General features: G+C 40.9%; 1 protein-coding gene across 5 annotated transcripts in view; it reads right to left on the bottom strand.

Annotated features, from left to right (window-relative positions):
* Positions 1-25,563, bottom strand: part of LOC109920378 (signal transducer and activator of transcription 4) — a 95,442-nt gene that overhangs the window by 64,556 nt on the left and 5,323 nt on the right. For 4 of the 5 annotated variants that reach the window (XM_048599194.1, XM_048599196.1, XM_048599193.1 and 1 more), the window contains exons 2-3: positions 14,946-15,074; positions 4,730-4,874 (exon numbers count right to left, since the gene is read on the bottom strand). In XM_048599194.1, coding sequence (XP_048455151.1) covers positions 4,730-4,874; positions 14,946-15,073 — 273 coding nt within the window. In that variant the 5' untranslated portion in view covers position 15,074. Of the gene's footprint in view, positions 1-4,729; positions 4,875-14,945; positions 15,075-25,563 lie in introns of those variants that run through there. The other variant, XM_048599197.1, reaches the window with a different exon arrangement.

The raw sequence follows: 25,563 nt of genomic DNA, 5'->3' as shown, positions 1-25,563 counted from the left end.
AACTTTACAAATATGTTTGGAATCGTATTAGCAAGCAGCTAAAGGAATACTACCTCCACTGCAACTGGACATACTATCAATGGTCTGACTCTCCAAATTTTTATCCAGAGAAGATGTCGTGTAAAAATGTACCATTAAGGGTATTAAGACTAAATAATAAATGTTGGTAGTAGCACACTTCTGTCTGGTAAGATGGTGGTCAATTCTGTGTTAAGTGTCAACAGATGGGGCTCAGGGGCCCCATTCTGGCAAGTCAGTCTCTGCCAAAAGATATAGGAACAGAATTAGACCATTTGGCCCATCAAGTCAGCTCCACCATTCAACAATAGCTAATATGGTTTCTCAACTCCATTCTCCTGTCTTCTCCTGGTAACCCTCAATCCACTTACTAATCAAGAACCTATCTACATCTGTCTTGAATATGCTGAATGACTTGACCTCCACAGTTCTCAGTGGCAATACATCTCACAGATTAACCACCCTCTGGCTAAAGAAATTCCTCCTCATCTCACATTTACTGCAGAGGAAGACAGTGCACTAAGAAGGTGCAGGTTCCTCTAGTCTCTGGGCCCTCTTCTCAGCTGCTGAGATTTTAATTTCTGCTTACTTCTTCCACAGTACTTCGAAAAGGTCAGCCTCCAGAGGTTATTACCATCAGTGACTGCCTTCCAGTTGCCGGTCTCAATATCACCATCTTCATATCTTGTTTGCAGATGTGCTAGTGGATGTTTAGATGTCCACATATTTGTGGTCCAATCACCAATCCAATGTACAGAAAATATTTGGCCCTCATCCAGTGAAAATGGCCAAGGCAGTAGAAACATTGCTTATTTAGCAATGAGCTTATTCTGATGGAATTAGTCTGCTCAAGGACCAATGTGTTGGAAATCTTTTCCTGCCAAGGACATGTCTGAAACAGCAAGGTAGAAACTGCTCTGCCTTTCTCCTGCCTAGCATCTGTTATCCAGATCTCAGGTGCAGTGACAGTAACAGCCTTTGACATCAATGCTGCTTTCGATCGAGGGTGGCATTAAGAAGCCCGAGCAAAACTGGTATCAATGGATGTCGGGGGCAAACTTTTTGCTAGTTAGAGTTGGACCTGGGACATGGGAAGATGGTTGCGGTTGTCGGAGGTCAGTTATCTTAGCTCCAAGATATCATTGCAGGAGATCCTCAGATCAGTGTCCTAGGCCCAACCATCTTCAGCTGCTTCACTAACGACCTTCCCTCATAAGGTCAGAAGTGGGGGTGTTTATTAATGATTGCACAACGTTCAGCACCATTCGTGACTCCTCAGATACTGAAGCAGTCCATGTTCAAATGCGACAAAATCTGGATAATATCTTGGCTTAGGCTGACAAGTGGAAGTAACATTTTCATTCTACAAATGCCAAACAAATGACCATTTCCAATAAGAAACAATCAAACCACTTCCCCTTGACATTCAATGGTGTTACCATCACTGAATCTCCTACTATCAATCTTCTGGGCGTTACTATTGACAAAAAATTCAACTGGACTTACCACATAAACACATTGGCTACAACAGCAGGTCAGAGCTAGGATTACTGTGGCGAGTAACTCACCTCCTGACTCCTCAAAACCTCAAAAGCACAAGTCAGAAGTGTGATGGAATACTTTGCCCACATGCCTGTAAGAGTACAGCCTCAAAACCACGCAATTTTGTTATTTAAGAAACATTTAGACAAGTGCATGGATGGTACAGGTCCGGAGGTATATGAACCAAATGCAGGTCAATGGGGATATTTTAATTGTGAAAACTGGGCGGCATGGGCAAGTTGGGCCAAAGGATCCATGTTTCCATGCTGTCGATCTCAATAACTCAAGAAGCTTAACACCATCCAGTCTGCCTGGTTAGTACTACATCAATAAGCATCCACCCTCTCAACCAATGATGCTCAGCATCTACAAGGTACATTGCAGAAATTCACCAAAGATTCTTCGACAGCACCTTCCAAACTCACAATCACTTCTATTGAGAAGCAGCAGATACATGAGAACACCACCATTTGCAAATTCCCCTCCAAGCCACTCACCATCTTGCCTTGGAAATATATTGCCTTTTCTTCACTGTCGCTGAGTCAAAATCATGGAATTCTCTCCCTAAGAGCATTGTGGGTCAACCTAAGCACATGGGCTGCAGCATTTCAAGAAGGCAGCTCACCAACACCTTCTCAAGAGCAACTAGGGACAGGTAATAAATGCTGGTGTTAGATTAGGCTGAAGATATGGGAAAAGATATGACATTATACAGTAGATTAGAATGAGTTGACTGCAAGCTAGGCAGAAGATGTTGTAGAAAACGGTTCTCCAAGGTCAATAGGTTGCCATGCCTATGTTCAAGCTGCTGTTACGAAGAAGGAAAAGAATGATGTTTCAGCCACTGTGAAGACCCATCAGGGGCTAAGTTATGGTTAAGACCATAAAAGAGAGAAGGATTTGTAGAGACCAAAGGAATTCGACCATTGTTAGCTATGTATGGTAAAATCATTTGGAATTGGACAAGTTTCAAAAGCAATTCCAAATAAGGAAATCGGAATGCCAACTTGGCAGGTCTGAACTGTATAAAAAGCGGCCCCAGAAACCCTTGATTTTAGCAGGACTTGAGAATAACACTGCAAGAGGTACCATATGGCAGGAGGCTTGGCAAAGACATTGAGGAGAGTTCCAGCCCGGCCAGCTGCCACCTCTCCAGGGTAATAATGTTTGGGGTTAGCTACAGAACCCAGAGCAGTAAATGACTGTGGTTGATATATCTCTAGTATTTAAAGGCATGTATCATTTACTTAGGTACTTAATAAATTAATTATATTCAATAGAGCTCTAAGTGTCTCCACTGTATATTCGTCTATGTATATAACTGTTGTTTCACAGAGATGGGCAAAACTGGCCAGCCATGTCCCACGGGTGAATTAAATAATGTAGAGGAGCATGCTGATGACATTAGCTGAGCGGAATCGCAGTTTGGCATTCTCAGTTAGTTTGTCACTGCAGACTCTCTTATTCAGCTTGGACATAGCATGACAGCTGCAGCTTTTGTGAAGTAGACGTGATTTCATAATCAAGTGGTAGATTTTCGGTGGTTGTAAAGCCAAGATATGTGAACCAATCAACAACATCCCGGAGTTAAGTTGTCAATAATGATCGATGCCATCAACCTTCACCATGACATTAGTCTTCCAAATACTGATGGCATGCAATACAAGCAAAGAGAAGAAAATGCTCAGGGTGTCAATGCTGTAGTACAACCTTGCCAAGTCCCACGGCACAGATCACAACCAGTTTCAATGTTGCTCCACCAGAGCTGACCTCACCTTATAACTCTCAGGTTTTCATGGAAACTGCAGATCATATTGACCAGCCAAAGTAGGCATCAAAAGTTGTCCAGGAACTTCAAAACAATGTTATTATGTACGTAGTAAGATGTCTTGATGAAAGCAATAGATAATAGATTTCCCTTGCAGCTGCCAAACTGAGGCGATTGGGTCAACTAAGGTGGATAAGTTGGGATGTGAAATCTGACAAGGGAAACACAGGCAAATAATTTTCTCATGATGTTCACAATGGTGGTCCTCAATATTTCTTCAAGTTGCTGAGGTAATCCTTGTTCTTGTACAAGGTCATAGATTTTGTATCATGTGCGTTCTTGGGCAAGGTTCCCTCCCTCCAGCAGAAGCTGAGAGGTTCATGCAGATGCAGCAAAATATCTGGTTTAATGGTATAGAATCAGCACCTGGATCTTTGCATATGGCAAGTAAGTCAACAGCACTGTTAAGCCTCTCCACTATGGATTTACTATCCAGCTCTACCATGCCAGGCAGGTATTCCATTGTATCTACAGCCTCCTCACAGTACAACCTAAGGTAGTGTTCCTTGCTAGGATGCTTGAGTTGTTAAGGTATTGGGAAGTATGTAGGTTTGACTCCTAGTAGTTGAGAATAAATGTTGGCATTGCTGCTTAAGAACTGCTACTGGTTCCTATTGCTGTGGTACCTAACCAAATATATGCCCTCTTAACACCATCTCCCTTGACAGCTTCAACCCCTTATACATTGCTTCCCTATTAACTTTGTTCAGGTCATTGTGTGCTTCTCCTATTCTATAGATTTGATTTTACCCTACTAATCTTGTGTCCAAAAAAGCCACCTACTTATCGTTCAGTGTGCTAATTGGTTGCCTTCAATGTTGTTTTGATGGACTAGCAAGCAAAATTTCAAAGGTTACTCTTAATAATTAAATAGTCTTAGGCAAATACAGAAAGATGTCAGTCTATTATTATTTTGTATGTAACAGTACTTACACCAATGATGATATGGAAAAAGTCAAGAGCATAAGAAAGCTTTCCTATTCTAGATTAATAATTTATACAGTAAAATCACTGTAATCCACAACTTCATTATTCATTGTTTAAAAAACTGTCCATAAATCTGTGAAAATCAATTCATTACTTAACACTTTAAGTTCTCAGATGTTCTCCAAAACTAAATTGGCCAAGACATAGTCTTAAGATAAACTATGCAAGTGTATTTTCTGCCTTTTCAACATTAGTATTTACCAAATTATGTAGAATATCAATCAATGTTAAAGTGAAAAAAGTATCAATTTCAAACTCAGAATGAATCATTAGTCCAAATTACTCTCATAACACATATGGAAAGCAAGAATTCTGATTAGTTAAGACAGTCTGGAAGCTTTATTAAAATCATACCTGAAGGTTTTGTTTAATTCTTTTCAGATTGTGCTGAAGCAGAAAATTTTTTTCAAGGAAGAAACGACTATACTGGTCATCTATTTGTTTTAATAAATTATGGAACAGAAGGGTAGCCAGTGAATCATTATTCGAGGCAAGATCCCTGTTGAAAACAATGACAAAACCATTAAATGGAAGTCTGAGTACCTCATCCTTCACTAAAACAGCTTTCAAAAATGTTATGTTATGCATCATTAATGAAGAAAATTGTGAAATTTTGTTCCATAATGGAAAATCCATGATGATTCAGAAAATAAAGAGATGAACAAACCCAATTCTGTAGGTGTATCTGGTGTTCAGAATCTAGTAGCTGGAAAGTTTAGACTTTTTCCCCTTTGAATACATTGGAAAGAGTGAGTGTGTGGATGGATGTTGAGTGACAAAAGGAACTAGTTGGCATTAAGTCTTTCGCAGTACAACGTTCTAGCGACACCAAAAATACCAGGCAAGATTGGTCTATTGGATAAACCACAACTGCTCTCACACTCATACCAGGGCCCTAAATTGTTGGCTGCCTCCAAGAACATCATGGGACCTGATCTGCATAATTAAAGCAGGATATAGTGACCCAGTAAGGGTGATGGCAGAGCCAGCTCAAAGGACGGTCCTCTTGTTCCTTTTTTTAAAAATTGGATTACAAGGGGTAACTGTTGCTTGTATTTTAATAGCCTACAAAGTGTCACAGCTCCCATAAGACAAGTAGACACTTATGTGAGGCACTGTATGGCTGCCGGCTCCCATGAGATCATAACCAAAAAGAAGGTAGGCCTTTACGGACAGAAACAGAAGTTGCTGGCAAATTTCAGCAGATCTGGCAGCATCTGTGAAGAAAATAAATCAGAGTTAATGTTTCGGGTCTGGTGACTCTTGCTCAGAACTGATGGTAGCTGGGAAAACATCGGTTTATAAGCAGAAAATAGGGAGGGGGATGGGGTAGGGAGTAAACGATAGGATAAAGGATAGAGCCCGAAGAGACAAGAGCAATTGGATAGACAAAGGAGTTGATAATGATCTGGCTAGGAGGGTGAATAGCTGTTAATGGGGACTGTTAGTGACTGACAATGGGTAGCGTGTAATGGCAGGCAATGTGGTAACAAGGCCTGGTGTGTGCAGTAGGGGGCTAGGACATGGGAGAGTTTAGGCCTTAAAATTATTGAACTCGATATCGAGTCCAGAGGGCTGCAGGATCCCCAAGCGCGAAATCCAGTGTTGTTCTTCCAGCTTGCGTTGAGCTTCGATGGAACACTGCAGCAAGCCAAAGTCGGAGATGTTGGCCAGGGAACAGGGTGGTGTGTTAAAGTGGCAGGCAACTGGAAGCTCAGGGTCTTTTTTGCAGTCAGAACATAGATGTTCTGCAAACCGATCACCCAGTCTAAGCTTTGTTTCCCTAATGTCGGGGAGACCACATCGTGAGCAGTGAATGCAATAGACTAGATTCTGGAAAGTGTTGCTTCACCTGGAAGGTATGTTTGGGTCCTTGGATACTGGGGAGGGAGGAGCTAAATGGGCAGGCGTTGACCTTTGCTGGTTGCAGGGAACTTTTCTTCATAGATGCTGCCAGACCTGCTGAGCTTTTCCAGCAACTTCTGTTTTTGTTCCTGATTTACAGCATCCACAGTTCTTTCGGTTTTTATTTACTATTTAACTCACTGCCACATCTCTTCTAGGCATGCCCTCCTCGAAGAAGTTCTGCTCCTCTCTCTGACGGGATTTCCGTTCCAATCTTTCTTCTTGTCCACCGACTTTAATTTCACTGTCACTTAAAATCTGTTTCCACAGCATTATCACTTTCTTCAGTGACTGCCCCAGGCTCAGACTCCCACCACGTGGATTCCAACTGAAGATTCATCCCTCATGTTTTGAATCATCCCAGGATCACAGATATCTCCATGACCTTCAACTTTCAACAGCTGCTCTCACCGCATCCAGAGATCCGCGCTCAGTGCCATGTGGCATCACATGCACACCCTTGACCTTTCTCTCCAACAACATCGCAACATGCTGGCTCAGGGTTGCACCACTCCACAGTTCCACTTCATCCTCCAGCTCATTCGTTGTCCTAACAAGAAACCTTTTCTTTTCCTTTCAGGCATCAAAGACGACAAGATGCAACAACTCAGAGATACCTATGGCCCTGTGGAACCTTCCTCTCCTCCCCTTCCCTCTGACTCCATCTCCTCCCCAAACCCCAACTCCTGTCAGGTATTCACCATCCCTCCTAACCTTCTGCTCTCCGATACTGAATGTTCTGTACTCAGCAAAGGCCTCAGCTTTATTCCTCCACGTCCCCATCTTAACGAATTTCAGGCATGACATGACATTGAACTCTTATTCCGTCATTTTCACTTCCGAGCCCATTTGTTTGGACAAGAGTCCTCTCCCCGTCTCACAGACCCCTTCACCCAGTTCCAACACTCTCCCTCTACCTGTTTACCTGTACTCAATCTGTTCATTGAGAACTGTCGACTTGATATTGGTTGCCTCAATTTCTCTTGCCTCCCTCACCAAATCCAACCTATCTCCCTCTGAACTGACTGCAATTGGTGCGCTTAGATATAACCTTGACTTTGTTATTAAGATGCCGATAAAGATGGTGCTGTTGTAGTCTGGCGCACTGACCTCGACACTGCAGAGGCTCAGTGCCAGCTCTCAGATACCTCCTCCTATTTTCCCCCTTTGTAGTTTTTAACTATTTTTTTCTCCTTAGGTCTCTATTTGCATGTCAACAAATTTTTGCCTTTAACAAATTGTGATTTTTGACAAAGCAAAGGACATTTGTGACAAGGGTTCCTCAGTTTGAAATTGGCTGGTAAGGTGCAAAAGAAACCTCTCACTATTCCAAAATTCCACTGTCGCGAATAATCTGTTGCAAGCCTTAATTCTTCTAGCATCTCTTGATTGTTATTTTAAACGTTATTTAACACCCATAATGTGTTACACCCATAAATTTTAAAACCATTGAGAGGTCAATGCTCATCTTTCCCAAAACGCAAATTTGAATCCGTCCAAGTAGATTTCCTTCCTGCCACAGTACCAGGGTGATTCTTATCACAGTCCTAACTGACATCCTCTGTGATTCCAAGAAGATAAACTGATACTTGTTATCCTCTAAATCTGTCTGTAGCCTTGGTACAGTTGACCACACCATCCAGCTGCATCATCTCTCAATCATCACCTAACTTGGAGCTCCATTCACTTGGTTCCATTTTTGCTGATCCAGTCGCAGCCAGAAATTCATCTCCAACAGCTTCACTTCCTATTTCTGAGCGGTTAGCTCTGGTGCCCCCTCAGGATCTATCCTTGACTTCTCCTACTTTTTATCTGCATGCTGCGCCTCAGCGCCACATGTGAAAACACAGCATCAGTGTCCACATATATGGTGATAATACACAGCATCACCAACACCGCTCTCAACCCCTCACCTTCTCACCATTGTCAGATTCCTTATCTAACAGCCAGTACTGAATGAGCAGAAATTTCTTCCAATTAAATAATGCCAACATAAGAACAAGAGCAAGAGACTCAAACCATCATGCCTTCCCCACCATTCAATTAGATCATGGCTAATCTTCTACCTCAGTGCGGGAACATGGCATTATCCCCATATCTCTTAATGTTGTTAGTCTCCAGAAACCTATGCATTTCTGTTGCAATCATACATAGTGATTGAGCTTCCACAGTCCTCTGGGGTTGAGAACTCGAAAGATTCACGACCCTTCAAGTGAAGAAATTCGTCCTCCTCCTCCTAGTCTTAGAGTCACAGTTGTCAAACACAGAAACAGATCTTTCGGTCTGACTCATCCGTGCTGACCAGGTGTCCTAAATTAATCTAGTCCCATTTGCCAGAATTTGGTCCATACTTTTTAAACCCTTCCTAGTCATGTCTCCAGCTTAAGAGACCTGCTCCTTACTCTGATATTATGTCCCCTAATTCTAGAATCAACAGCCAAGGGAAACATCACATCTGTATCGCTCCTGTCACAGCCTAGAAGAATTTTATCAGTTCGAAAGTTTAAAAGAATAAATTTCTACCTCTCATTCTTTGAAATTCTAGGGCATGCGGACCCAGGTTCCTCAATCACTCCTCATGAAGGAATCCTGCCAACCCAGGGTCTAATCTGTTGAACATTCATTCAACTCCCTCTATGATAAATATATACTTGCCAGATAAAACATAAAAACTGCAGACGATATTCCAAGTATATTTTCACCAAGACTCCAGACAACTACAGCAAGACTGTACTCAAATCCCCTTGAATGTCATCAGATTATTTGCCTTCCAAATTGATTTGTGCACCTCCTTGCTAGCTTTTAGTAACTCATAGACAAGGACACCGAGACCCCTTTAGATTCCAGCGCTTCCCAACTTCTCACCATTTAAATAACATTTTGCCTCTTTCTTTTAATCAAAATAAATAGCTTCACACTTATTCACGTTATTCCATTTTGATGTTTCCTAACCCATTCACTTAACCCGTGTACATTGTTTTGAAGCTGCCTTGCATCCTCCTTGCAACTTTTGTTTCCATCCAGCTTGAAGTCATCAACAAATCTGGAAATATTAAAATCTGTCTCCAAATCTAAATCATTTACACACAGTCATACAGCACAGAAACAGACCCTTCAGTCCAACCAGTCCATTCCGAACATAATCCCAAACCAAATTGGTCCCACCTGCCTGCTCCTGGCCCACATCCCTTCAAATGTTTCCTATTCAAGGGCTTGTTTCCATGTTGTATGATTCTGACTAACTCTGACCTTTCAACCTCCTACGCTCCATTGAGAAAAGCCCCAGCCTATCCAGCCTTTCTTATAACTCAAACCTTCCATACCCTGCAACATCCTGGTAATTCTCTTCTGAATCCTCTCCAGCTTAATATAGATGTTGAATAGTTGTGGGCTTAACATTGAGCCTTATGGTTACCCACTAATAACCACCATTCTGATAAAGAGTCACTGGCTATGAAATGTTAACTCTGCTTTTTTCCTACAAATGATGCCAGACCTGCTGAGTTTCAACAGCAATTTCTATTTTTGATCCTGAGAATAATTAGTTTATTCTGACTCTGCTTTCTGTCTGTTAACTACATTTCAATCCATAAAAGTATATTCCCGCAAATTCAACAAGTTCTAATTTTATTACTATTACCCCCTTTGTGGGACCTTATCAAAAGCCTTCTGAAAATCCAAATACACAACATCCACTGGTTCTCCATTGTCTATGATACAAGTAACAGCCTTAAAAAAAATCCACCAGATTTGTCAAACACCATTTCCCTTTCATAAATCCATGCTGACTATGTCCAAACTTGCCATTCTTTACTGAATGTGTAGTTATCATTTCAAATATAATAGTCTAACATTTCACCTATTAGTGGTGTCAAGTGAAAATGTCTGTAGTTCTCCACTCTCACATCTTAAAAACCATGGTTACGTTGCTACATTTCAGTCAGCAGGAACCTTTCCAGAATCAATAGAATTACAAAAGATAGCCATAAATGTGTCCAATATTCCAAAGCCCCTCCCCTGGGATGAAGCTCATTGGACCAGGAGATTCATCAAATGTCAATATTGACTGGTCAGCTTTCCATTATTGACTCTTCTTGAACAACCAAGAGACGAAATTATATATCTTTATCATTTTTGAGGAAATACTTCTCAATTTTAAACTTGTGTGTACGTGCATTCTTTTAGAACTTCTATCTGATTTAGTAACTAATAAACTTACTCATTAACTCAAGAGAACCTAGTTAATCTGGCTCCTTTTAAAAGAGAAATTATTTTGACCTGGGAAAAAGGTGTCCATAACGGAGGGAATCCTTTGTAAATTGACTGTGTTGAACTAATTAAGGAGGCAGAGGATTATAAGGGGGAACCAGTTCAGCCCTCCTCACTCAGGACTTGACAATTTTGAGTATTCCATGTGAGGAGGTAACTGGAAATCATAATAACTTCAGAAAATTTGCGGAAGGTCTGTTCATAACACTATATATTTCCACCTCTGCATAAACATAAACATAAATATCAGACTGTGAATGCAAAAAGATCTGGTCCTGGCAAAACTAAAACAGCTGGTGGTGAGGGGGGCGCGGGAACAAAGGGCCATCACAATCAGAATTGAAACCTTTTCGGAGCCGGTGAGACCAGATCATCGTACAGGATGGTATTTATTATGGGGAGCAAAAGCGATTATCCCGAGCAATGGTCACCATCAGATACTGGCTAAACTCCACCACGGTCATCCTGGGGTGTCCAGAATGAAGATGTTGGTGAGACGTTAGGTCTGGTGGCCAGGATTGGATGCAGACATAGCCACATTGGTGCAGCAGTGCCCAGAGTGCCATCAGGGCAAAAATTACCACCGGCGACTCCCCCACATTCATGGGAATGGCCGGGTAAACCCTGGACATGGTTACACGTCGACTATGCCGGCCCTTTCATGGGCTCATTGTTCTTAATAATTGTGGGTGTCCACTCAAAGTGGTTGGATGTGCATAGAGATCATTTCTCAAATACAGGGACGACGATATAAAGGCTGCAAGCATCTTTTGCAACACACGGGCTCCCGGAAGTGTTGGTCACAGACAATGGGCCGTTATTTACCAGCAGGGAATTTAAGTATTTCCTAAAGTCGAATGGCATTTGGCATATAAGGATAGTTCCATACCATCCATTGTCCAATGGTCTGGTGGAAAGTGTTATCTAAACCTTGAAAGCAGGCTTATGCAGGCTCTCTGCTCCTATGATGCTGCTTGGCCTGCTGTGTTCATCCAGCCCTGCATCTTGTTGTCTCGGATTCACCAGCATCTGCAGTTCCTACTATCTCTTAAAGAAACAGCCTACAGCTTCACTTAATACCAAACTGTCCTGGTTCCGATTTGATTATCAGACCACCGTCATGCAGGGATAGTAGAGTTACTAATGGGTAGAAGAGTCTGCACCAGGTTAAATCTGATCCTCCCAGAACTGTGGCAGTTGGGACGGGTGGGGGCTGTGTGGAATGCCAGACACAAGACTCCTCTAAGTGAGAGAGTCAGTTTCCTTCAGGGGACAAAGTTTGTTGCCAAAACCATACAAATGGCCATGCATACGTAAGAGACATGATCGATGCAAGGTCAGGTTCTGTGACATACAAAGTTCGGGTAGGTGAACAAGCACATGGACCAGATAAAAGTTTCAAACTCACAAGCAGGCAGGAGCAAAACATACTCAGCTCCTCAGAATATCCAGAAATGCTGTGAAAACCCATGGGTTCTCCCCCTCTCTCTGGTTTCAAAGAAACTTCGGAGTCTGAGATGGACAGGGCAGATGTTGCAGCCTCGACGCCTTAAAAACTTGAAAAAGAGGATGAATTTCTTCCAATATGCTCCGGGCGTAAGAGGTGGGCTATGGTTCAGTACATGCCACCTGTATCCAAGGCTGAGTCACAGGAACTAGACCCAGTGTGAAAACACCCCAGGAGAGGCTACAAGAAAAAGAACAGGCCTACGCCCCAGACTTAAATGGGAGGGATGTAGTGACTGTAACATGTTCAGCCAGGTGGTCCTCATAGAATATGAGTTCCCTGATTGGGGCTGTTAACCTGGTCCAACCAGGGAGCCCTGGCTGACGGAGGTTCTTTTCACTCTGAGAGCTGGCTGAGGAAATTGGCCCAGTGTCAATTACTATGCACGATGGTGATAGGATACCAGTCCCTGTGGAGCTATTTCAAGTATTTCTTGCATAAACGACAAAAAAACAATAATGGATGTGCAAAGATAGTAGGAACTGCAGATGCTGGAGAATCCGAGACAACAAGGTGCAGGGCTGGATGAACACAGCAGGCCAAGCAGCATCATAGGAGCAGAGAGGCTGACGTTTCGGGCCTAGACCCATGCAAACTTCCTTTTTAAGCCTCAGTTAAAAGCTGGCAAGTACATCTCAAAATCAAAATGCATGAATTTTTAAAGAATATGTTAAGGTTGAAAATAAAATATTAAATTAATTATTCAACATGATGTAGGGTTCTATGGTTCAATAATGAACAAAGTTGTATTACTGACCTCTTTGCACATTTTATTTTCATTTTGGGTATTTTATTTGTTAGAAAACTGGCTATAAACAGTTCTCAGCCAATACAATTCCTGTACTTTTATAACTTATATCAATGAGTTGGATGAATGGAGTGAAGATATGGTAGCTAAATTTTCACACGAAAAGACAGGTAGGAGAGTATGCTGTGTAGAGGACATAACACGGATGAGTGTAGATTAAACGAGTGTTCAGGAATGTGCTTAGGTGGGTTATAAGGGGATGGGTCTGGGTGGGATGCTCCAAGGGTTAGTGTGGACTTGTTGGGCCGAAGGGCCTGTTTCCATACTGTAGGGATTCTATGATCTATGATCTATGATCTATTTTGAGCCTTGCTGCCACTAATTTAGTTGTGAAATTAGAAAATGAAATCTAGAAGGAAAGTTAGCTTAGGAAGAAAAACAAAGCAGAGAAGATGACAGGGTGAACAGAATTAAACTATTCAAAGCTTTGTATTTTTTAAACTGAAATTAGTTATGATTACTTTAGTGATTTGAATTCTTCACAAAAAAGTCACAAGCAAATGTTTGAAGGCTGAAATGATTTACAGAAGTTTATTTACAAAGAGGATGTTATGCATACCAACAGCTTCATGATTCAGCAGCTAATAGTATTCAGATGAAGACCTATCTAGTTATGCGCCCAATAGATTTTTGTTCTTTTCAGATTTCCTTGAAATTTACCTGACATTACTAATAACTGTGGCCACATCCAATTCTCTGAATAACCGTGGTCCAGCACTTCTAACTGCTCTTTAACAGCATAATCAAGAGGTAAAAAAATGGCCAGATAAAGTGAGATTGAAATAAAGACTGACCTTTTACAGTTCCATCACTTGAAAAACATGTGCTCTTAACCTCAAAATAAAGTCAGAATATTATTACTATGACAGAAGGTCAACTCTAAAATTGGAAGTTAAATGATCTTTAAAAAAGATTCTGTTTTGCAATTTCTTTCACTATCTTGTTTTAGTTACCAGCAATTCAACTGGTGGCTACATAAAAATGTTCACAGACCGTGCCTACATTAACAAAATATTGCTACCAAATTTTATATAAGTTTTCTGCGAGGGGAAGATGATGGTATAAAGACACTGGAAGAGTATTCCAGAATTCCAGGCTGGCAACTCAGGAGACATGGGTTAAAATTGCAATTGGAGGAATTTAAATTCACAGAATAAATCTAGAACTGAAAGCTCTAGTAATGGTGACCATGATCTACTGTCAATTGGTGCATAAGAACCAATCTTGTTCACTAAGGTCCTTTAGGGAAGGAAGTTTGCCATTCATATCTGGTGACTCCAGATCTACAAAAATATGGTGACTCTTTCGAAATAAAATTGCCCTTTGAAAAGGCCAAGCAAGCCACTCAATTGAAGTGCCTCCATTTTATGCATGAACATCAAATCTGGAGCAGCAGTAGGCCATTTGGCCCCTCTAGCCTGCGCCACCATTTATTAATTGATTATTAATTATTTCTAAACTGTGTCCCTAGTTGTCATTCTCACACCCGCCGCCACCAGCCTCACGCTGCTCAAATTGGCTGCCATGTTGCCCTGCATTACAATAATGAATACAAGTTCATTTTAAAGATGTCCACTGTTGTCAGCGTGACATTCCTGTAGCTGTGTGACACCTATTCAAACTCCACAGTTTGCCAGTCAATAAAATATACACAAGATGTTTTGGATAAAGACTTTTGTTCAGAACTAAAGAGTTTTTCTTTTGAGCAAGTCAGTGTAGTTGCAGTGCTACTTTATCTTTCCCCTTCCTCTATATTTTTAAATGATTCTGTCAAAATGCCATTTCAACTTGCATTTTTCACGTCTGAAGTAGGGTGCAATGCAAAATGTGTTCTCTTCACAGATATTATTCAATCTTCTGTGCACCATTTTTGTTCCTTAGAGGCTTACAGCATTTGAACTTCTGTTACCCCTTTTTACATATCATGACATGCCATGATTCTGGCTTTATTCCAACTTTAAAGAAGAAAACTCAGTGAGGATGAATAAATGCATTTTAAGAAATAAAGCTAACTTATCTATATATCAATACTGCAAAATAAACTTTATATCGGAGACAAGTGAATACAACAAAGACCTCACCAATCCTGATGCTCCAGCCAATGTGCTAGGAACTGCCGGACCTCCATGGGAAAGGTATCATCATACAACTGGTCTACCTTTTCCAGGAGCTGTGTATCCAGTTGATGAAGTTGATGCCATTGGGACATTCTGTCAAAAAGTTTGAAAAACATAAACAATCATTCCAGAATAAATCTAATTGCTGGAAATTAAAGAACAAACTGATTAGATTTTAAAGAAAGCCAATGAAATTTTCAATTGTTGCTAAGGTAATTTAAAGAGCTCATAACATACCTCTTCTTTTTCCTGTTTCCTACAACTGCTCATGCATAACCGACCCACTTACATAACTACACCCACACATACCCCCACATACCTTGTTCCTCCAGTCTGAATTATTATTAGTTGTAAATGTGTGTTTTGGAACATTTTACTAACAAAGAAATATAATCAGCAATTATTGTTTCTGTAGAACATAGTAGATAGTTGTGAAAAATATATTACAAAATGGACGATTTGTTGTAATGACAGCGTAGCAAAAATCAATAAGAGTCACTAAATATCTTAGTAGAGGGAAGGTCATTTAAAAAAGGCAGAATATCTGACAATCTTATGAGTTTCATAAGGGAAAAAAAGGTGTGAACATGTGAAAGTGTTACAGGTACTTTACCACAAAATATAAAATATAATGCAACCACAAACACAAACACTGACATTTCTAAGCTGGGCTTGGCTTTGTTTTAATCACATACTGCCAGAATGGTATATTTTCTCTAACTTTGAAAATGTTGATGTATCTTGATCTGAAAATAACTGACTTAAAAATAATGGTGGGCGTGCCCAATTCCTGATGCACACTCATCTTGTGCGGAGCTTTGCACCAGTGAAGGTAAAATGAAAGTCTAACCCGATTTGATAAATGAGTGTTCAAATTTCTCACTATTTTCATCATATACATTATTCTGAACAAATCCCTCATACTGATAACTGTAACGTGTTGAATCAAGCACTATTTGTTGTGCAATTTTTAGAGGGCACATTTTTAAGGTGAGAGGGGAGAGATTTTAAAAAGACATAAGGGGCAAATTCTTTACACCCAGGGTGGTTCACATGTGGAATGAACTTCCCGAGGAAGTGGTGAATCTGGGCACAATTACAATATCTAAAAGTGGATAAGTGCATGAATGGGAAAGGTCTAGAGGAATACGGGCCAGGAGCAAGCAGGTGGGACTAGTTTAGTTTGGGATCATGTTTGGCACGGACTGGTTGAATCAAAGGGCTTGTTTCCATGCTGTATGACTCCGAGTCGATGTTCTACATTCAGTTCTGAGGAAGGGTCACAGGCACTGAAACATTAACTCTGATTTACCTCCACCAATAATGCCAGACCTGCTGAATTTTTTGTGCAATTTTTGCCTACATTATGCTTTTGTTATATACGCTTATTTCAGTTCATTTTCACCTTGCTTGCTGAGAATGGGCAAGGTTTGAATCAGTGACTGATTCAAGGAAGGGAAGAGAGATGTTGAGGCAACAGATGTTTGTGAAGAGAATTCCAAAGATTAGGGCCTATAAAGCTGAAGGCACAGTTACGAATCTTGAAGCAACGGGTGCACAAGGGGGTCCGAGTAGGGGGAATACAAAAGTCGTTGTGGGTTTTTGGGCTGGTTGGGATTCGGAGATAGATGAATCCTTGAAAGTGTTTGAACACAAGGATGAGGAGACAGCAGATATTTAGATGAGCTCATCAAGAGGCAAGCTGGAGCAGTGGAACAAGGTTCTAGCAACAGATTGGTTTGGGGTGGGGAGTGGGGGAGGGGGAGGAGGTTATATTACAGTGGTGAAATTAGGCAGTCTTTATGAAAATGAAGTAAAATGGTCAGATCAACGTTAAAAAGGTTGAGGTTGTAAACAGTCTGCAAGATCTAATGTCCTCTGAGGTTCCCCTGCACACACATAGCTTCTCAGGTTTCTGTCCTAACACATGCTCTCCCCGGGCTTATCTCATCCATAAGTCCCATACTTGTTCCCTTGACCATGTTCGTAAATAAACTGCTGATCACCCAACATCCCTCATGACTTCCATGATGGCAGCTCTCCCTGCTCGTGTACAGTTTCTCTCTCCAACAAATCTGTCATCCAAAAAAATTTGTGACCTCTCCTCTCTTGGAAATCACTGTACCACTCCATTTCCAATCTTCGTTCCATCTCCAATGTCCTTGATTGTGATCTCATCTTCCAAAACGATGCCCATCCTTCCTAAAACTCACTCCAAACAGGTTTACATGTGTGCCATGATGTTAAAATGGCTTTTACCAAACTGTCAAACGATATCCTATAGTAACTGGAATGAAATAAACTGTTCCGCCTCATCTTCATCATGATATGCAGCCATTAATACAACTGACCACACTATTCTCCTTGAATGCCTGTTCACCATTAGCCACCTGGCTTGTTACCTAGTTTTATGGGAACATAGGAACAGGAGTAGGCCATATAGTCCTTCATGCCTGTCCTACCATGCAATGACATCTTGGATGATGTTCAACATAGCATAATTCCATTGACTAGACTTTATCCCTTATGTCTTAATAACTTTGGAAACTAAAATTCTGACACCCTCAGTCTTAATTTTAAAAATTGATCCAGCATCAATTGCATGCAAGTGTTTCCTAACATTAGTCTTGACAGGTCTACCAGTAGAGGGACTAACAAACATCCAGGGTCAAATAGTATCTTTTTTGCAACAGTACTTCTTAAAAATTCAAGGATTTTAGTTATTATTTCACCAAAGACTTAAAAAGAAATGAAACTTCTGATTCTCAGAGAAGTTACATTTACTAGTCCATGTCCAGACCATATAATATGAATTAGGAGGGAATCGGCCATTCGGCCCCTTAAGTCTGATTCACCAATCAATAAAATCAGATTGTTAAGCTCAAATCTGTATTCCCATCAACACCTGATCATTTTTCCAGCAGCTGGCCTAACAAGAATCAACCCAGTTTTGCCCTGAAAAGATTCAAAGATGCTGCTTCCACCAGCTTTTCAGGAAGTGAATTCCAAAGATTCTCAACCCCCTGTGAAAAAAAAAATCACTTTGTCTCTGTTACAAATGGTCGATCTGTGATTTTTAGACATTGACCCCTTAGTTCTAGATTCTCCCATTCGAGGAAACATTCTCTCCATATCTCCACTGTCAAGACCCCTCAGGATCTTATGCATTTCATCAGGTCACCTACTACTATTCTGAACTTCAGCGAATATAAGCCTAGCTTACCCAACCTACCCTCCTAAGACAACCTGTCCATTTCTGGTATTTGACCAGCAAACTTCGTCTGAGCTGCCTCCAATGCATTTATAACCTTCCTTAAATAAGATATTCAATATCGTTTACAGTACTCCTGATGCAGTCCCATCAGTGCCTGTCTAAGTGAAGAATAATATCCTTAGTTTTGTATTCAATCACCCCATGACAAATAGTAATGCTCTATCATCTCACCTAATGACTTGCTATCCCTGAATACTAACCTTTTCTGATTAATGCATTTGAACCAGATCCTTCTTTATATCTGCAATCACTCGTCATTTAGATAAGATTATTTTTATTCTTCCTGCCAAGACAATTTTACATTTTCCACATTGTACTCCATTTTCCAGAGTCCATTCACTTAATCTATATTATTGTCACCTCCTTGTGTTCTCTTCACAACTTACCTTCCTGCATATCTTTGTGTTGTCAGCAAATTTAGCAAACATATCTTCCATCTCTTCATCCAAGTCATTTATATAAGTTACAAACAGTTTCTTGTGGCACACCACTTGTTACATATTGCCAACAATTTATTCAAACTCAAGCCAAGCAATCTTCTACCCATGCTAATACGTTACCCCCTACAACATCAGCTTTTATGTTCCGCAATAATCTTTGATCTGACATAGATTTCCAGAAGATGTTGGATGCAAAGTACAATACATTCACCAGTCCTCCGTTATCCAAAGCAGATGTTACCTCCTGAAGGAACTTCAATAGGTTGGTCAAACATGAACTTCCTTTCATAAAACCATTTTGACACTGCCTGATTACCTTGAACTTATCTACTTAACTTATGATTAACTTCTTTAAACATAGCTTCTATCATTTTCCCTATGATAAGCTATCGGACCTATAGTTTCTGGTTTTCTGTTTTGAATAAGTGAATTACATTTGCTATCTTCTAATTTAATCTAATCCTTGAATCAAGGGAGTTTTAGAAAATTCAAACTAATGCATCAATAATCTCATGAGCACTTCTTTTAAAACTGTAGGAAGATGTCCATCATGACTCTGCAAGCTCCAACAATTCACTCAGTACATCATTTCTCCAGTCATTGTAATTTTCGTGAGTTCCTCCCTCCCTTCCATTTCCTGATTTATCGGTTTCTGGGATGTATCCTTTAGAGTGAAGACTATTGCAAAATACCTATTTTGTTCATCTTCCATTTCCTTATTTTCCATTATTAATTCTCTAGTCTCAAATCCTGATGGACCAGCACTCACTTTATGAACTCTTTGAAAATATTTATCGAAACTGTCCATTTTTTATTTCTGACTAGCCTTCTCTCATTCTCTAATTTTCCCTTCTTATTAACCTTTTGAAGATTCTTTAGTGTTTTTTCTTTCCATCTAATGTTCTGACATGCCACCATACTTTGCACATTTATGTGCTTATTCTTTAAATTTGATACTATCTTTAGTACTTGTAGTCAATCATGAATGGTGAATCTCTCCCTTGGAATTTTTCTTACTCATTGTAATGTATCCGTTCTGCCTATTCTGAAAGATCTCCTTATCTATTCTTTAATCTCATTTGTCACTTCACTTTAGTCAGCTCCACTTTCATAAGCTCTAATTTTCTTTTGTATAATTAAAGAAAAAAGTCTATTCCTCTTCCCCTAAAACAGAAAGTAAAATTCAATCCTACAATGGTCACTGTTACCTAGGAGTGCCTTCATTATGAAATCATTTATTAATCCTACCTCATTGTGTAATACCAGGACATTGGCAAATACAAATATTCTCAAGAGTCTGGTGTTGTGATTTGATTATGGTCATGCGATATAAATGTCGAAGTAAGAATTGCTTTATTTTGGATTGAAATGGCAAGTTTACATCTGAGGCTTTCATTACCATTTGAAGGACACATATTCTTCTATATTGCTTGGAAATCTGCCTCTTTCAGCATCTATCATTGAAGGCCAGTCTTGGGGGTTTTGGCCCGAAACATTGACTTTCCTGCTCCTCGGATGCTATCTGACCTGCTATGCTTTTCTAGCTTCACATCTATTGACATTGTCCAGTGCTTTCCCTTGTTATCCCTTTCATGACATTCTTCAATGCTATTGTCATCTCTCACATCAATTTCATACTATTCCTCAGAAAAACAATCTCTCCAGCCTGTTCTGAAGAATGTCACATCTAACTTGAAGCATTAACTCTGTTTCTCTCCCCACAGATATTGCCAGACCTGCTGAGTTTCTCCAGAAATCTCTGCATTTGTTTCTCTAACAGGTCATCTTTTACCTGTCCTTATCTTCCACTGTTCTTAATTTCCTTAAAAATCACTTAAACCCCCACCACTACCATCACCTGTTGACAGCCTCAAATCCTTACACATTCCACTTCTTCTTTCATCCTGTGTGCGTTTTCATGTGCCAGATACCACTCATCAAAAAGCCAGCAATAGATAAGTCCATTAAACTGAACAAACAAAACATTACAGACCAACAAAAACTATTATTATGGATTCCAGGATATATAGTCAGAGTCATAGTATCATACAGTAAAAGACAAAGACCCTTCAGTCCAACCAGTCAACGCCAATCACTTTCCTAAACTAAACTAGTCCCACCCGCTTGCATTTGGCCCATATCCTTCTAAACCTTTCCAATTTATGTACTTATCCAAAGGTCTTCTAAACATTGTAACTATACCTGCATCCACCACGTTCTCTGGAAATTCATTCCACACACGAACCACACTCTGTGTAAAAAAAGTTGCCCCGATATCCTTTTTAAATCTCTCTCCTCTCACCTTTAAAATATGCCCCCTTGTTTTGAACTCCCCCACCCTAGGGAAAAGACCCTTGTCATTCACCTTATCTATGCCCTTCATGGATTTATAAACCTCTATATTTGGTCACTCCTCAACCTCCTATGTTCCAGTAAGAAAAGACCAGTCTTTCCAATCTACTTTTATATCTCAAACTTTCCATTCCTGGCACCATGCTGGTAAATCTTTTTGGAACCCTTTCCAATTTAATAATATCCTTCCTATAACAAGACAACCAGAACTATAAACAGTACTCAAGACTAGACTTCACCAACGTCCTGTTCAACCTTAACATGATGTCCCAACTCCTATTCTCAAAAGGTCTGAGTAATGAAGGCAAGCCAAATGCCTTCGTAACCACCCTATCTACCAGTGAAGCAAATTTCAAAGAATTATGTACCTGAACCCCAAGTCTCTCTGCTTGACAACACTACCCAGGGTCCTACCATTAATTGTAAACATCATGCCCTTGTTGGTTTTACCAAAATGCAATACCTCACATTTATGCAAATTAAACTCCATCTGCTGTCCTCAGTCCATTGACCCAATTGACCAAGATCTTTTTGTAATCTTAAATAACTTTCATCGCTGTCCATTATACCATCAATTTTGGTGTCATCTGCAAACTTACTAATCTTGCCTCCTATATTCTCATCCAAAATCATTTATATAAATGACAAACAAAAGTGGGCCTAGCACCGATCTCTGTGGAACGCCACTGGTCACAGGCCTCCAGTCTAAAAAAAAACCCTCCACCACCACCTTCTGTTTCCTACCATAAAGCCAATTTTGTATCCAATTGACAAGCTCACCCTGAATCCCATGTGATCTAACTTTACTAATTAATCTGCCATATAGAACGTTATCAAAGGCTTTACTAAAGTCCAAGTAAACAACGTCTAGTGCTCTGCCCTCAATCTTTTTGGTTACTTTATTAAAAAACTCAATCAAGTTTGTGAGACACAGTTTTCCTCCGACTAAGTCATGCTGACTATCCCTAATCAATCCTTGCCTCTCCAAATGCATGTAAATCCTATTTTTTAGAATCACCTCCAACAACTTACCCATCACCAATGTCAGACTCACAGGTCTATAGTTCCCAGGTTTCTCCTTACAGTCTTTCTTAAACAATGGCACAACATTAGCTACCTTTCAGTCCCCAGTACTTCAGCTGTGTTTGTGGATGATACAAATATTTCTGCTGGGGCTCTGCAATTTCCCACCTAACTTCCCGCAATGTCCTGGGATACACTTGATCAGGTCCTGGAGATTTATCTAACTTATGTTTTCTAAGACCTCCACACTTCCTCTTCTTAATGTGAACTGCGTTCAAAACATCAATATTTATTTCCCTGAGTTCTCTAGCCTCCATTTCTTTCTCAACAGTAAAAACTGATGCAAAATACTCATCTACTATCACTCCCATCTTCTGAGGTTCAACACAAAGACAACCTCGTTGATCTTTAAGGGACCCTACTCTCTGTCTAATTGCTCTCTTGCTTTTAATGTATTTGTGAAATCTTTTTGGCTTATCTTTAACCTTATCTGTCAAGGTTATCTCATATCCCCACTTTGCCTTCCTGATTTCCTTCTTAAGAATGTCCCAACAGGGATGGTGCAGGAGGGAGGGATTCAGATACCTGGATAATTGGGGCTCATTCTGGGGTAGGTGGGACCTCTACAAACGGGATGGTCTACACCTGAACCAAAGGGGTACCAATATCCTGGGGGGGAAATTTGCTAATGCTCTTCGGGAGGGTTTAAACTAATTCAACAGGGGGATGGGAACCTGAATTGTAGCTCCAGTGTACAGGAGGTTGAGAGTAGTGAGGTCATAAATAAGGTTTCAAGGTCGCAGGAGTGTACCAGCAGGCAGGAAGGTGGTTTGAAGTGTGTCTACTTCAATGCCAGGAGCATCCGGAATAAGGTAGATGAACTTGCAGCATGGGTTGGTACCTGGGACTTCGATGTTGTGGCCATTTCGGAGACATGGATAGAGCAGGGACAGGAATGGTTGTTGCAGGTTCCGGGGTTTAGATGTTTCAGTAAGATCAGGGAAAGTGGTAAAAGAGGGGGAGGTGTGGTATTGTTAGTCAAGGACAGTATTACGGTGGCAGAAAGGACATTTGATGACAACTCGTCTACTGAGGTAGTATGGGCTGAGGTTAGAACCAGGAAAGGAGAGGTCACCCTGTTGGGAGTTTTCTATAGGCCTCCAAAAAGTTCCAGAGATGTAGAGGAAAAGATTGCAAAGATGATTTTGGATAGGAGCGAAAGTAACAGGGTAGTTGTTATGGGGGACTTTAACTTTCCAAATATTGACTGGAAACGCTATAGTTCGAGTACTTCAGATGGGTCAGTTTTTGTCCAATGTGTGCAGGAGGGTTTCCTGACACAGTATGTAGATAGGCCAACAAGAGGCGAGGCCACATTGGATTTGGTACTGGGTAATGAACCAGGCCAGGTGTTAGATTTGGAGGTAGGTGAGCACTTTGGTGATAGTGACCACAATTCGGTTACGTTTACTTTAGCGATGGAAAGGGATCGGTATATACCGCAGGGCAAGAGTTATAGCTGGGGGAAAGGCAATTATGAGGTGATGAGGCAAGATTTAGGATGCCTAGGATGGAGAAGGAAACTGCAGGGGCTGGGCACAATTGAAATGTGGAGCTTGTTCAAGGAACAGCTACTGCGTGTCCTTGAGAAGTATGTACCTGTCAGGCAGGGAGGAAGTGGTCGAGCGAGGGAACCGTGGTTTACTAAAGAAGTTGAATCTCTTGTCAAGAGGAAGAAGGAGGCTTATGTAGAGATGAGGCGTGAAGGCTCAGTTAGGGCGCTTGAGAGTTACAAGTTAGCCAGGAAGGACCTAAAGAGAGAGCTAAGAAGAGCCAGGAGGGGACATGAGAAGTCTTTAGCAGGTAGGATCAAGGAAAACCCTAAAGCTTTCTATAGGTATGTCAGGAATAAAAGAATGACTAGAGTAAGATTAGGGCCGGTCAAGGACAGTAGTGGGAAGTTGTGCGTGGAGTCCGAAGATATAGGAGAGGTGCTAAATGAATATTTTTCGTCAGTATTCACACAGGAAAAAGACAATGTAGTCGAGGAGAATACTGAGATACAGTCTATAAGACTAGACGGGATTGAGGTTCATAAGGAGGAGGTGTTAGCAATTCTGGAAGGTGTGAAAATAGATAAGTCCCCTGGGCCGGATGGGATTTATCCTAGGATTCTCTGGGAAGCTAGAGAGGAGATTGTAGAGCCTTTGGCTTTGATCTTTATGTCGTCATTGTCTTCAGGAATAGTGCCAGAAGACTGGAGACTAGCAAATGTTGTCCCCTTGTTCAAGCAGGGGAGTAGAGACAACCCTGGTAATTATAGACCAGTGAGCTTTACTTCGGTTGTGGGTAAAGTGTTGGAAAGGATTATGAGAGATAGGATTTATAATCATCTAGAAAGGAATAATTTGATTAGGGATAGTCAACACGGTTTTGTGAAGGGTAGGTCGTGCCTCACAAACCTTATTGAGTTCTTTCAGAAGGTGACCAAACAGGTGGATGAGGGTAAAAGCGGTTGATGTGGTGTATATGGACTTCAGTAAAGCGTTTGATAAGGTTCCCCATGGTAGGCTATTGCAGAAAATACGGAGGCATGGGATTGAGGGTGATTTAGCGGTTTGGATCAAAAATTGGCTAGCTGTAAGAAGACAGAGGGTGGTAGTTGATGGGAAATGTTCATCCTGGAGTTCAGTTACTAGTGGTGTACCTCAAGGATCTGTTTTGGGGCCACTGCTGTTTGTCATTTTTATAAATGACCTGGATGAGGGCGTAGAAGCATGGGTTAGTTAATTTGCGGATGACACCAAAGTCAGTGGAGTTGTGGATAGTGCGGAAGGATGTTGCAGGTTACAGAGGGACATAGATAAGCTGCAGAGCTGGGCTGAGAGGTGGCAAATGGAGTTTAATGCGGAAAAGTGTGAGGTGATTCACTTTGGAAGGAGTAACAGGAATACAGAGTACTGGGCTAATGGTAAGATTCTTGGGAGTGTGGATGAGCAGAGAGATCTCAGTGTCCATGTGCATAGATCACTGAAAGTTGCCACCCAGGTTGATAGCGTTGTTAAGAAGGCGTACAGTATGTTAGGTTTTATTGGTAGAGGGATTGAGTTTCGGAGCCATGAGGTCATGTTGCAGCTGTACAAAACTCTGGTGCGGCCGCACTTGGAGTATTGCGTACAGTTCTGGTCACCGCATTATAGGAAGGATGTGGAAGCATTGGAAAGGGTGCAGAGGAGATTTACCAGGATGTTGCCTGGTATGGAGGGAAGGTCTTATGAGGAAAGGCTGAGGGTCTTGAGGCTGTTTTCATTAGAGAGAAGGTTAAGAGGTGACTTGATAGAGACATACAAGATGATCAGAGGATTAGATAAGGTGGACAGTGGGAGCCTTTCTCCTCGGATGGTGATGGCTAGCACGAGGGGACATAGCTTTAAATTGATGGGGTGATAGATATAGGACAGATGTCAGAGGTAGGTTCTTTACTCAGAGAGTA

This window comes from Rhincodon typus, chromosome 7, assembly GCF_021869965.1.
Source record: "Rhincodon typus isolate 14 chromosome 7, sRhiTyp1.1, whole genome shotgun sequence".
NCBI classification, from domain to species: domain Eukaryota; kingdom Metazoa; phylum Chordata; class Chondrichthyes; order Orectolobiformes; family Rhincodontidae; genus Rhincodon; species Rhincodon typus.
The sequence above is the reverse complement of the archived record's forward strand: the minus strand, read 5'-3'. Positions and strand labels throughout refer to the sequence as shown.